Below are 12855 nucleotides of genomic sequence, written 5' to 3'. Positions count from 1 at the left end.
GCGGAGGTTGTTTCATTTGAAGCTCCTCACAGGTTGGTGAACCCTGAGGCGGGGTTTCATCTTTCCTCCCTCTCGGGTGTCCTTCAAATGATGAACGGACAGTCATCGACTGAAATTGGCTATGCGGCCGATTTTTGATTTCCAGGTGTTTTTGTTCCCTCTTCTTGTGTAAGAGCGCAGCTAATCAGGCGTTGCGTGTACGGGCACTTGGCTTTGCCACTATTGACGGTTCATGTCCAGTTCAGCTGTGCCGCTGCCTTTGACCTTCAAACCGTTTTCATGCTTGATCACGTCTCGAGCATCCCTTTCATTTTGTTGTCTCGCTCACAATCTTTGTTTATTTTGCCTTTGCTTCCTCACACGTACGCTGATAGCGTATCTCAAATATTCCGGGAATCCCGCAGGAGCCCGAGCGAGCGAGGGAGGGAGGAGGCAGGGCCTTCTTGTACGGATGATGCTAGTGCATTCCTTACCTGAGAACACACAAAGACATGCCTGTTTTTTAAAATGACGACATGCAAGCTTTATCAAATAGAAAAAAAAAAATCTCTGCTGGACATCATTCATAATTGGTAGCAACAACATTTCTTGCCCTAACTGCATCACTTTCCATCCAACTCATGACATTGTGACCTCCTCCGCCAAATGGGAACTGTTTGTCCCGAGTCTCTCCCGGTCGGCACGGTGATGGTCTCGGTCACGTGATGGCCTGATGTCCCGCAGGAATTCCTCTGCTTGGCCGGCCGAAACAACAACAAACCGCGCGGATGTCTTTGTGCCGGCACACGCGTGTTTTTCAGCTTAAGACGAGGCAAACAGATGCTAGCGTCCAAATGACATAAAGAGATTCCTCCGCAGAGGACCGAGTGGACTTCATTCTTGGCAAACATGCTTTTCAGGGAATCAAGTGCTAAAATTAGAATGAAAAACTAAGTCAGAGCAGCTTATCACTTGCTAACTTTTTACTGCAAGTGACTGAGTAATAAGTCATATGAGTAGGGTACATTTAGTTTCTCCATACCTGGAGAAAATAAAAAAGCATTCTTGAAAGGCACTTTTGTGATAGATTTGCTGACCGACTTATTTTGAGGTATTGGGCAGACTGCCGATACCAGCCATCGATACTTAAAAAAAATCTGACATCTAGTAATTCCTCCTGGCCAGTAGTTGGCGCTGAACCACGATGGCTTGACACCGTGAAGAATCATCTCATTCTTTGCCATTGCTATTCGATTTGCTTTTAAATTTGAGGTGATACGTTTTTTCTCCTCGCTATGGTGTGTCCTTTTGAGGCCCCAAAACATTGAGTTGAGTCAATAGTGGGTGACGGGTATTGAGTGAGGGTCTTAAGAGCAAACCCACCCTACGCCCATATTGATTACGACTTTGAAGCTTTCACACTCAATATGAATCAAAGGTGACAGACAAAACACAAAAAGACACTCAATTGATTTTTGATGTGTCAGCTTTTATTTGCTGCCCTATGGAAGACAAAGACAACAATGGAACCTTTTTGTTGCGGGAACATCTGCGACGACCTTAGCAAAGAAAATAAGGGCAGAGGCGGGAAAAGGTGTTTTGTCTAAGAGATAAGCAAGTCGGGAAATGTGAGACGGAAGGAGGATTACGGAGAGAAGAGGAGAGGCTGGGATAAAATAGCCATGTTGTGTTTCACGTTAAAAAAAAAAGTCCTGCTATGTGCTATTTGACATGAAATATTTCAAGTATCCATACACTTGCAGTGTCGTCTTTTAAACATTATCGATCCAAATCTTACATTCGGTATCCTCAATCTTCATGATACTGTGGCACTAATTTGATTTCAAAAGTCACTGTGGAGAAGCGATTTCTTTCATTTTGGATCAATGGCAGGAAAAGGCGAGCGAGCGCTCCTCCCAAACGTCTGCGCTTCTCATCAGCGCGGGGGCGTCCTGTTTTTCCCTACGAGTGGTAAACACGACTCAGCCTTGTTGTTGTCGTCGCCCTCGCCGGCCTTGCCAACTGTGGCCCGCTCAAAGCATCATGGCGGCACCGATGAAAGGGACGATTGTTGCCGAGAAGCTTTAGAGTGACGGCTCATCCTCACATTATTACAAACGTAGGATCGCCGCCAACCACAATGTATTGACTAGCCGTTAGCCAAATAGCATAGTTGAATTTGAATTTCAGAAAACAAGACAAACCTATTTCATCAAACAAACAATTCAACCTTTGCGGCTTAGGCCTCCAGTTTTGCTTTGACAGAATCACGTGTGTGTGTGTGTGTGTGTGTGTGTGTGTGTGTGTGTGTGTGTGTGTGTGTGTGTGTGTGTGTGTGTGTGTGTGCGTGCGTGTGCTACCCGCGTTGTCGACACAATTGTCGGAAATGACCATCGACAGCAAATGCTGATGTTTGATGTCATTGTGTTTTTTTTTTCACGAGTCAGTGCAGCATATGGAATGTCTTATGACACTCCTTCGCCTACACGACTTGTGAAAGCGGCCGTGATTCACTCCCGGTTGGCGCCTGAGTCAGCCATGATGGCGGGGAAACGGGCGGAGGGTCTCACCCGAGGCTTCTTACTCATGTGCACAATCGAAGGCTTGTGCAATTACCGCCAGTTCAGAATCGGCGAATGCTATAATCATCATGGAGGGTGGAAGTGAGTGAAAAGTGACTGTTAACAGACGGAGCTTTTGAACCTATTTTCCAGGATAATCCTTGAAGCACCTTGAGAGTTTTGGTTTACAAAATAACACAATTAGGAGACTTGAATTAGATGATATAACTCAAGCTCGAGAATTTTCGAGATGTTTCCTGATGATGCAATACATGTTTCGGCCGCCAGGCAGTGCTGTTTCTCCCACGCCACTCTCTTGAAAGTTGTCCACTTTACCATTTGACCTTTCCAGTGAGACCATCAGAGGGAACGCTGCTGCTGTTTTCCAGCTGAGTGAATTCCAAACAAATGGCGTCCAGTCTTGGTTAAGGACAGCTGATAGGGAAGCAGAGAAAAGGGGAAAGTGCACGGCCGAGGCGACTGATTAGGCAAGCAGCCAAGCAGGGCCGCGCACAAGGGGGGGTCACGGGGGCGTGGTCATCCACGCAGCCTGCCTGCCTGCCTGACTGTATATAGAGAAGACTCAAGTGCAGCTCCACACATCCTCTGAGACACACACGCACAGCAAGACGCATTTCTTGATACTGGTGGATTATTCAGAAAGAAGTTGGATTTTGCCAGAAGGTAAAGTGACAAACACAGGATGGAGATTCTTCTTTCTTTAGATGTTGCGCTCATAACTTTTGGCTGACTCTGTTTGATGATCATGTTTTAGTTCTGGGGCTTTAGAGACGATTGTTTCAAAAGCCTGAGTTGACCTCTTCCACAACCTCACCAAAAAGCTTGTTTGTTAAGGTTAGGTTGTGGATCAAGTGCTTTATAATTTTTTATTTTACACATTTTTGTCCTTCACTGGTTGGGATCAGTTGACCAGAAATAGTTACACTAAACTAACTGCAGTCATTGTATTTGTTATGTGTGCAAAAAGCACACTTTAATTTTGAGTCTGCTTTGAACTTGTTTTCCTGCTCTTTGTACTTGACAATATAAATTTCACCTTCCACACCTGAGCAAATGTTCAGCTGAATGGTATCAATTTGAAACAATACACATGAAGAATGTCTGACTCATCGTGTGCAATGTACAGTGTGACTCAAAGTCCGTGCATTGGGGTCAGAGGTCACATGGGAGCATGACAACCTGCTCCAAAAGACAATCGCTGCGTCCGTCATAGCCGCGCAAATACTTGATGAAAATGACGTTCTCACTCGTGCCAAATGGAGAAGCGCTGCTCGGCGGCATTACAACTCTTCATGGATGAATAACAAAAGGCCAAACTGCACTATTCCATTTTTCGTCTTTCATCTTATTTGATCTGAGTTCCTAATGTTTTTTTTCCCCACCGTGGCAATGTGAGCTGTTATTGCCATCGCCGCCGCTGCAACAAAACATTTGTGTAAAGAAAGCGTGGCCCTGCCCATCCCATAATGCCATACGTATGTGTGTGTGTGTGTGTGTGTGTGTGTGTGTGTGTGTGTGTGTGTGTGTGTGTGTGTATGTGTGCGTACAACAAAAGGCACAGTCATGCAGAAAACAGCGCAGCAAAGATCTCTTCCGGAGCTTCACTTCATTTGGGCGGAGGGGGGACTCTCATTGTGCCCTATGATCAGACAGGATAATTAATGATGCTCTTTAAGTAAGCAGCATGCCAAGCGCTTCACACAATGATACATATTTGAGGGTGGAGGGGAAGGGGAAGGGGCTCGGCATGGGAACTAACTGTACACGGGAAATGAAGACATCGCTAAATGTGCGCGGTTCAACCACTTTAATGGCAGACATGTTGAGGTGGGTCATCGACTTATGTCCAGTCTAGGTCAAAACATGTTACACACCACAATACTGCAGTCCAGCGATACTCAAAAGTTATAGGTATGCTCCTCTTGGCCACCAGGGGGCGATATAATAGACATGATGCTCATGTGGCTCTTCATAGAGGACAAAGAAGGTATACCTGTTAGATTGCATGCTTGCGCGTGTTATTAGCTCTCCCAAGGCATTTTGCATCGTTTGTTAGCATGTAGCTAAAAATACTTGCTTTTGAAATGCTGCACTCATAAAGTAAGCAACGCTTGAATCCAAGTGCAACACAAAAGATGCTAAATAAGGGCATTTACGAGGCACAAAAATGTGGGAAATGCCTCTGTGCATGCCTGGGAAGTGGCCCTTCTCCGTGACCTCCCCCATCATGCATCACTCTTCATTTGGAGAACTTTTCCATCACTTCCTGCTAAATGGAGCATCGTAGTTAGCCGCTTGTTTGTCTTGGCAGCTTGATTTAATTCCATCTCCCCCCCGCAGACTCGTCATGAAGCTCTTCCTCGTACTTGGCGCGTTGCTCCTGGTGGAGGCGGAGGGAAATGCGGCGCGAAGCCAGTGGAGGAGGTCCAAGAGGGAGCTGGCTGCTCCGCTACACACGGGTGGCATCCGCGACCCGCTGGGCTCGTACTGCCAGCGGCGAGGCGGCTGCTGCCCGGGACGGGACGACCTGTGCACCGTGCCCTACTTGGACACCATCTGCTACTGTGACCTCTTCTGCAACCGCACCGTGTCTGACTGTTGCCCCGACTTCTGGGGGCACTGTCTGGGCGTGGATCCCCCCTTCATTGGTATGTATCGTGTATGAGGAGAGGGGGAGCTGGGGGGGGGGGGGGGGGGGGGGGGGGGGGGGTTGTAAATCGCAGATTTTTCATCTCCACCTGCCTGAAACCTCCAACATGCTGTTGTTTGCTCGGCCCCTCCAAATGTTTGTGGCTGACTTTTTTTAATGTAGGCCTTCCTCCGAGCTTTCTCAAAGGCAAAGCGTGAAAATGTGCCCTGAACAGCAGAAGTCCACCTGAGAACAGAAGGCCTCTTATGAAGGGAAGGTGGGAGGTCGGGACAAAGAATGTTGACTATGTAGGGGGCGAGGGGGGGTGCTCAGACGCGCCACGGGGGTTGCAGGACAGGAGCTGTAAGAAAGGCTCCTTCCGTTTTCGTTCCATCATGTTCTCGTGTCTGGAAAATTCCCGGAATCTCAATCAGCATCCGAGAGACTCTGACTGTGTAATGACATAAGCGGCTGCATTCACTCGCCTGGGTGGAATTGCAGCCTCCCTCAGAGGGGGGCCTCGCTGCGCAATCCCCTAGCCGCACCTGACGAGAAAAACTGAGCACCTCGTAAATTCTCCGCCGGCCCGCGAGGGAAATTGCACTTAATCGGCAACATTCCCCATGCACGAAAGAATGTCACACACATTCCGATGGGAGATTTTGAGGAATTCTTTGAAAGCGAGCATTGAAGAGTTACTCGCGCTCCTCCGTCGTCTACACTTTGCCACAGCGCTCCCATTTCTTCCTTCTCGCTGGATTAGCGGAGCTCAGCGCTCCTTAAGCGCAACATCAACACATCGCACACGACGGCCATTTTGAGGCATTCTTGAAAGTTTGCTGTGAATTGTTTGTCTCCTTTTAGGCTCCTGTGAACGAAACGGGATCAAGTTCCTCTCAGGACAAACATACAAGGACAACTGCAACTTGTGGTATGTTCAAAAACAGAACAAAACAAAACAAATAGTCCTTCACTTATTTCAACACAAGCATTACATATCTGCTCACAAACTCACAGCTGTTCCAAAGTGTCTTGGGGTGTTATGATAGGAAACTTCCCGAAAAGTAAGAATGGAAGTTGATAACGGCAGCCCAGCAGACATGCATGCGCGCATGCACACCGGCTGCTAAAAATAGCTACAAAACGTCACATATGTTCTCAAGCAACAAAGCCGCCTTGTTCGTTGGTCTTTGCGCTCTCCAAGAATGCACAACTCCCACTCGCTCACTCTCCGATCATTTCCCGAAGGCGCATCCTCCCCTCCGGTCCCGCCTGACTTATCTTCCGCCGTTCCGCTCTCTCCTCTGTGGAGCTTATCGGGGCCTTCCTGCGTTGATTTCAATTCATTTGAACAACTTGTTTCCATTTCTTTGGGCTATTTACGATCCTGCCCTGGCAACAAGAGTGCACAGAAATGGTTGAATTGATGTTGTGGCAGTTAGGATTGCACCCTTTGAACACTAACCTAGCAACAAGTGTCGAATTACTTGACATCCTGCAAGTGCCTCCTTCCATGTTTTTGCAATTTTCAGGCAATAATTGAAATAATGAAATGAATGAAGATGCTAACTTTATTCATTCATTCATTCATTTTTTATTTATTTATTCATTTTTTAGCACATGCGGCACGACGGGACGGTGGGAGTGTGAACAGAACGCCTGCTTGATGGACGGCAACATGATCCAGGCTATCAACAGAGGGAATTATGGGTAAGGCAAGACACACTTTTTTACCTCCTCGGACGAGCTCGTCGTTCTGTCAGTTTTTGTGCCAATCTTGGGGTGGTGTGGTTCTAACCAGGTGGAGGGCTGCTAACTACAGCCAGTTGTACGGCATGACATTGGACGAGGGCATCCGCTACAGACTGGGCACGCAGAGACCCTCCAAAAGCATCTTGAACATGAACGAAATCCAGGTAAGCGGCCATCTTGAGTCACAGGGTCTTTGTCTGGAGATCAAAAGGCGCTAATCGGGTCGGTATGTGGCTGTGGCCTGTTGTCTGCACGTTACATAAGACCCTGATCCAAACGCTCCAACGCGCCCGCCCCCGGCATTCCTCTTTGCGCCCTTGTCACTGTCGACGTGTTGCTACCGGCACCTGTGTCGCCGCCATTTGTGGAATTTGTTGTTCCGTGTCTTAGATGAACATGGATCCCCAGGGCGACGCCTTGCCCTCCAGTTTCAACTCGGCTGACAAGTGGCCAGGCAAGATCCACGAACCTCTGGACCAGGGCAACTGCGCCGCCTCCTGGGCCTTCTCGACAGCGGGTAGGCTGCAACCGCACGCAAATTTGCTTGGCTCTCGTCAGAAGGGAAACTTTCAAAGATTTTCTCCTGTTTTTGTTTAGCCGTAGCATCGGATCGAATCTCCATCCAGTCCATGGGTCACATGACCCCTCAGCTGTCCCCGCAGAACCTCATTTCCTGCGACATTAAGAACCAGGGCGGCTGCGCCGGGGGCCGCGTCGACGGAGCCTGGTGGTATCTCCGCCGCAGAGGGTGAGGACTGAGCCACGCCCCTCAAACTACAGACTGGCCAATCATAGAACCTCCATATTTTTTTTTTTTAAGCGATCTGGTCACATCCAGCCCCGATGCTAAGGAACACTACGCTAACTGTGATTTGATTTTGGTTTTCTTGAGGGTGGTGACGGAAGACTGCTACCCGTACAGCGCCCCGCGACCCACGGCGACCGAGGCGGCCCGCTGCATGATGCAGAGCCGCTCAGTGGGCCGAGGAAAGAGGCAGGCCACACAGCGCTGCCCCAACGCGCACAACTACCAGCACAACGACATCTACCAGTCCACGCCGCCCTACAGGCTCTCGGCCAACGTAAGTGTAGCGCAGCGTCCGCCCAATCATGCGGAGGAGTAGCCCTTGCCGTCCTTATTTGGGCAAAGCATCACCTTATGTCGGCTTGCATCGAACTAAACGATAGCCGATGCCTCCTTCAGTCATCCGAGCCCGCCTGTGAAGTCAATAAGTCAGGCATTAAGGACCTGGGAGGGGGGGCAAGGATCAATCTTGTTTTTCGACTTTTTAGCGCCCTCGAGGGATGTAACGCTATCTCTCCATTTATGTTGTCTCTTGCAGGAAAAGGAGATTATGAAGGAGATTATGGATAATGGCCCCGTGCAAGGTAAGGCCACGCATTTTCATTTATTTCACTTTGTGTCCATTAGGAAATGTTTCAAAAGAAAATACAGTCAGCTGCAGTAGCGTTAGGCTCAAGTGTTCTTTATGAAAAAGAAAATGAGACAGCCTTTGCAACATAGGCACAGTAACAATGTATTCATTTGAAAAGAAAAGTTCTTCACTTGTGTTGGCAGCTTCTTCGTCCATTTGCGTGCAGCATGACATCTAAATGTTGCTTACCATTTTGTAGTTTCAAAATGACACAAAGTAAATGTGCACTTTTTTTGTGCGGGTGGGGGGGGGGGTGCATGATGTCATGGTGCCTGACCTGCCGCTGGAGAGTTTGATTGTCCGGCTTTGACCCTGGTCAGCTTCCGTAACTGCGCCCGCCTCACAGTCTGGTGCCTATCTGGACCGCTGTCAAGTTTCACTTGAATAGGCCATGTACACGTGTGCGTGTTTTACTTCTCATCTGATTGGCCAGGAAGACACGTTGGCTTCATGACAAGTTTCCTTTGAATTCCTAAAACAAGGCTGGTGCACGTTCGTCCACTTGCCTATTGTTAGCTGATTTGCGGCCCCGGTGTCGAACTGGGAAAATTTGCCCGTGTATGAAAAGTCAGGAAACAGCCTGTTGCCGTGCTTCATCTCGTGTTGCTAATTGTGTGCTGCGTTTGACGTTGTGTTTTTGATGCCCGGCAGCCATCATGGAGGTCCACGAGGACTTCTTTGTATACAAGAGCGGCATCTACAAACACACGGACGTCAGCTTCACTAAGCCGCCGCACTTCCGCAAGCACGGCACGCACTCGGTCAGGATCACCGGGTACGTAAAGGCATCTTGTCGCGACACGCCGGAAACATCGAGAGGGGTTAGACTCCACCCCCCTCCCTCACCACAAGTGTGCAGACCGCAAATATGCAGACGTCTGCCGCACCTGGCCTACCTGACTCGCGTCTCTGTCATCGGTGGGCGGCCGGACGTCTGCCATTCTTTTTTTTTTTTGTTCCCTCCCCTCACCGCATCTGAGACAAAACACAAGCGCTATCTCGAGACAATCACCTGCTTTGAGGCTCTTTTTTCAAGGAATGCACGTGTGTGCGGGAGGTTTCGACTCTTGAAATTCTTCACTCATCTGTCTGATGTCAATGAGACGTTGCTTTGCAAATGAGAAAATGAGTGGCTCCTTTTAATCAGCCAAAGAAATGTGGGAGGAAAAAGTGCACACAGCCCTAAGCCTGAAAAAAAAAAGCACTTTCAGGTAGCCTAAGCAACAGGTGGTGCTCGAACCCCCAGCCAACAGGCCGTCCTTGCCAATCCCAACGCCATTACCAAAAAAGGCAATCTTGTCTAGATGTGGAAAACCTTTTGGGAAAACGTCAGCTTCCCAAAAAGCAGCTGTGCTTGTGTAGCGGCCGTTGGCGAGGAATAGATGTCACATCCAAACACCATGAACCTTCAAAACATGGCACGATTAGCATGTTTACACCAAAACACGACGGAAGGTCGAGGTGACCGCTCTCAAAGGTGACGGCGAGAGCGGCCAGGGTCGTTCTGGGCCAGCGAGGGCGCCCACCTGGCAGGCGTGCGAGTGTTTTGATAGCGCTACGCGTCCCTTTAAGCCGGCGGCCTGGGAAAGTTTGCGGAAGCAGCATTGAAGTCCACTGTGGTGGAAAGGCCCATTGTCCGGGCCGGCCGCTGATCCCGAGCGTGGCCGACAGAGGATCAGGGGGTCAGTGCTGCCATTTTGTCCTCTACCGCCCTCTACCTGAACATTTGATTTGAGATTGGGGAAAATGTTCTTCTAATGTTTGCTTTGCATCGGCTGTGACTGGTTTTGCAACCAAAAACTTTTCTGCTGCTCGGAGCTTTGTCATGACAGCAGCCGTGAAATCCTGACTGACAGCCGAAGGTGTGCCAATCGGTCCGTTTCCCAGAACCGCTTTACTTCCTCTTCGAAGATAAAATGGCGTCGGCTACCGGGAGTCTCTCAGGGGGGAAACTGAAAATTCCGGAGTGCTAAAAACAGGATGGGAGGACAAGCGTTTGTTGTACAAGACGGCGAGACTCGATGGGAATTTTGATGGAGCCTCGCCAAGAGGTCCCGAGCGCACAGAAGTTGCCAAACGAGACAGCCGGCCGAGGAATGGCTTTTTGTTTGCTTGAGAGTATTTCTGAGGTGGAGGCGGCACTGGCTTCCTCGTAACTTGTCCTCTACTTCCTGCTGTAAATCAGGAGAGGGGAAAAGCAAGGTTTCATGTTTTTAGAAGATCTGATCGAGGTTGGAAAGTTGTCTATAAATACTCCTTTTTCCAGGATGTTGTTGAGTAGCACTTCCTGCTGAGCTGACGAACGTTGGCATTGCTCAAATTCCATCAACTGGTTGGCACGCCTGGCTAGCTAATTTCTATCTCTTTGCCATTTGGCCTTCAAACGGTTCCGTCACCACTGAACTCATTTGCCATCATGACATCGAGTCAAAACCCAAGACTATAACCAACCGTCTTCTCGGCTTTCTTCAGGTGGGGTCAAGAGTGGGACTCTAATGGCGCTCCCAAGAAGTACTGGGTAAGGTTTTGGAAGACCGCACACTTTCTGTCATCGTCAACCGCTTGAAATGACTTGACCTCAACTTGTGATCTCAAAGATTGCCGCCAACACCTGGGGCAAGAACTGGGGCGAAGACGGCTACTTCCGCATCGCCCGCGGCGACAACGAGTGCGAGATCGAGACCTTTGTGATCGGTGTGTGGGGCAGGGTCACCGTGGAGGACATGCACCACCACCAGCACCAGCGCCGCCGCCACGTTTAGAGCCCACACAGCAGGAGCCTCAGAACTTCACCCTCCCCCACCCCAACCAACCAACCAACCAACCAACCAACCAACCAACCAACCAACCAACCAACCAACCAACCAACCAACCAACCAACCAACCACCGCATCTCAGCTGGTTTTACTTGCCTTGACTAGCGTCTGAAGAAGCACGCGCATCCACAATTCCTCCGATCAAGAGAAACGCAGGCGGCAAGGGGGATGATGAAAAGACAAACACTTTGAACGGAGCGGAGCAGTTTTGGGCAAACAGGCACAAATCCCCCAAAATAAGCGACACAGACACGCCCAGACATTCTCTGGAATACAAGCCCCATGCATCTAAGCTGTAGGCGGTTGACTTTCACAGTTTCACCTTCAGAAAAAAAATGTTGTTTGGGCCAGAATATATGAAACAAAAAGCAGTGAGTCAAGTCATCATGATGACACGTTTGCTCAAAGTAGTTTATTTTGCTACCCGTTGTACTGTATTTGATTATTATAATTTACAAATCCAACACTCATGTGACTTATTTTTATACTTTGATTGTTAAGTGCTTCTGGAGAACCAAAAAGAAAAATGCAAGTTTCTCAGCAGTGATGGATAAATAGAAACCCCTTAATAAACAGACAATGACGTTAGATAAGTACACCTGCCAAATAATGATCCATTTGACCTCTCATTCCAGAAGAAACACTGGGTGACTATTTGACCTGCCAAATGGTGAGCTCACTTATAGCTATCCTTCCTTTAACCAGCATTGAGCAGCTATTTGACGTGCCAAATAGTGAGCCCACTTACAACTGGATCGTATTCAAGCCATTTTGAAAGTGTGCAACATGTTTGCGTTGCGGATTGTGAGGAGTGCGGGGGGGGTCTACTTCACCTAAGTAGGGATTTTCAGCTCTCACTTGAAAGTGAGCTAGGCTGTTATTATTGCTGGTCTTCAATTACGCTCCTCTTCAAGCGCCGTAATCCTGCCTCGTGATCTTTCGCACCGTCGCTTCTTCCTTCAAACTTCAAAGATAAACGCATGTACGCAATTGGACAGGCAGGGTGCAGTGTGGCGTGTCCGCCGTCCTCCATCATGTTGTGGTCCGGACGTCAACCCCCCAAAAATGCCAACATCCACTCCACATTGTTGTGTGTGTATGTATGTATGTGTGTGTGTGTGTGTGTGTGTGTGTGTGTGTGTGTACGCGCGTGTTTGCGTGTGAGAACGCCACACTCACTCGTGTGCGTCATTTATTTATAAGAAGTAAATTAAGCTACACTGTATGTTATTCCGCTCGTATCTGTGCAATGTTCGTCTCTCGGTCGTCTGGTGCGCCTTGCGTGTAATAAACGCGAGTGAGTGTCCACTTGCGCCGCACAATAAAGTCTTTCCATCACCTTGCTGTCTCCATATTGTAATGTTTTTTTGTTGGTCCACTTTGCTGTATCACTCCATTTTGCCCGTAATCTCCTCTTGGGTAAAAATAGTCATTGCCGGTGCCGCCACATAATTCAGCAATAAAAGCTTATCTGGTGGTAGCAGCCGCAGATCAAGTCCAAGTACGGAAAAGTTGGATTGCGTTGTTTACATTTCTCTCATTGTTTGCACGTCAGCTGGCGCAGAAAGCAGCCGAGCTATCCCGCCCGAATGAGGAAAGCGGGACAATCGGTGCGGACCTCACCCTGGCACAAACAACAAAAATTTACAGACAGCATCAAA

General features: G+C 48.7%; 1 protein-coding gene across 2 annotated transcripts; it reads left to right on the top strand.

Moving 5' to 3' along the window:
• Positions 1 to 3089: 3089 nt before the first annotated feature.
• tinagl1 (tubulointerstitial nephritis antigen-like 1) lies at positions 3090 to 12534 on the top strand. Of its 2 annotated transcripts, none has more exons than XM_037264017.1 (12): positions 3090 to 3224; positions 4902 to 5209; positions 6055 to 6121; positions 6808 to 6900; positions 6992 to 7106; positions 7333 to 7459; positions 7540 to 7690; positions 7835 to 8024; positions 8286 to 8331; positions 9030 to 9153; positions 10851 to 10896; positions 10976 to 12534. In XM_037264017.1, exons 2-12 carry the CDS (start codon positions 4909 to 4911, stop codon positions 11138 to 11140), a joined length of 1425 nt encoding a protein of 474 aa, XP_037119912.1. In that variant the 5' UTR covers positions 3090 to 3224; positions 4902 to 4908; the 3' UTR covers positions 11141 to 12534. The 2 variants fall into 2 exon arrangements, with proteins under 2 accessions (XP_037119912.1, XP_037119913.1); XM_037264018.1 differs by having other exon boundaries at positions 3139 to 3242.
• Positions 12535 to 12855: the final 321 nt, after the last annotated feature.

Source organism: Syngnathus acus, chromosome 11, assembly GCF_901709675.1.
Source record: "Syngnathus acus chromosome 11, fSynAcu1.2, whole genome shotgun sequence".
In the NCBI taxonomy this organism is placed as follows: Eukaryota; Metazoa; Chordata; class Actinopteri; order Syngnathiformes; family Syngnathidae; genus Syngnathus; species Syngnathus acus.
Note: the sequence above shows the minus strand (reverse complement) of the source record. Positions and strands in the feature narration are given on the sequence as shown.

Coding starts and splice junctions, on each gene's coding strand:
- tinagl1 (XM_037264017.1), top strand. CDS start 4,909: ATGAAGCTCTTCCTCGTACTTGGCGCGTTGCTCCTGGTGGAGGCGGAG. Junction 7,107..7,332: donor TGAACATGAACGAAATCCAG/GTAAGCGGCCAT, acceptor TCCGTGTCTTAG/ATGAACATGGATCCCCAGGG. Junction 8,332..9,029: donor GGATAATGGCCCCGTGCAAG/GTAAGGCCACGC, acceptor GATGCCCGGCAG/CCATCATGGAGGTCCACGAG.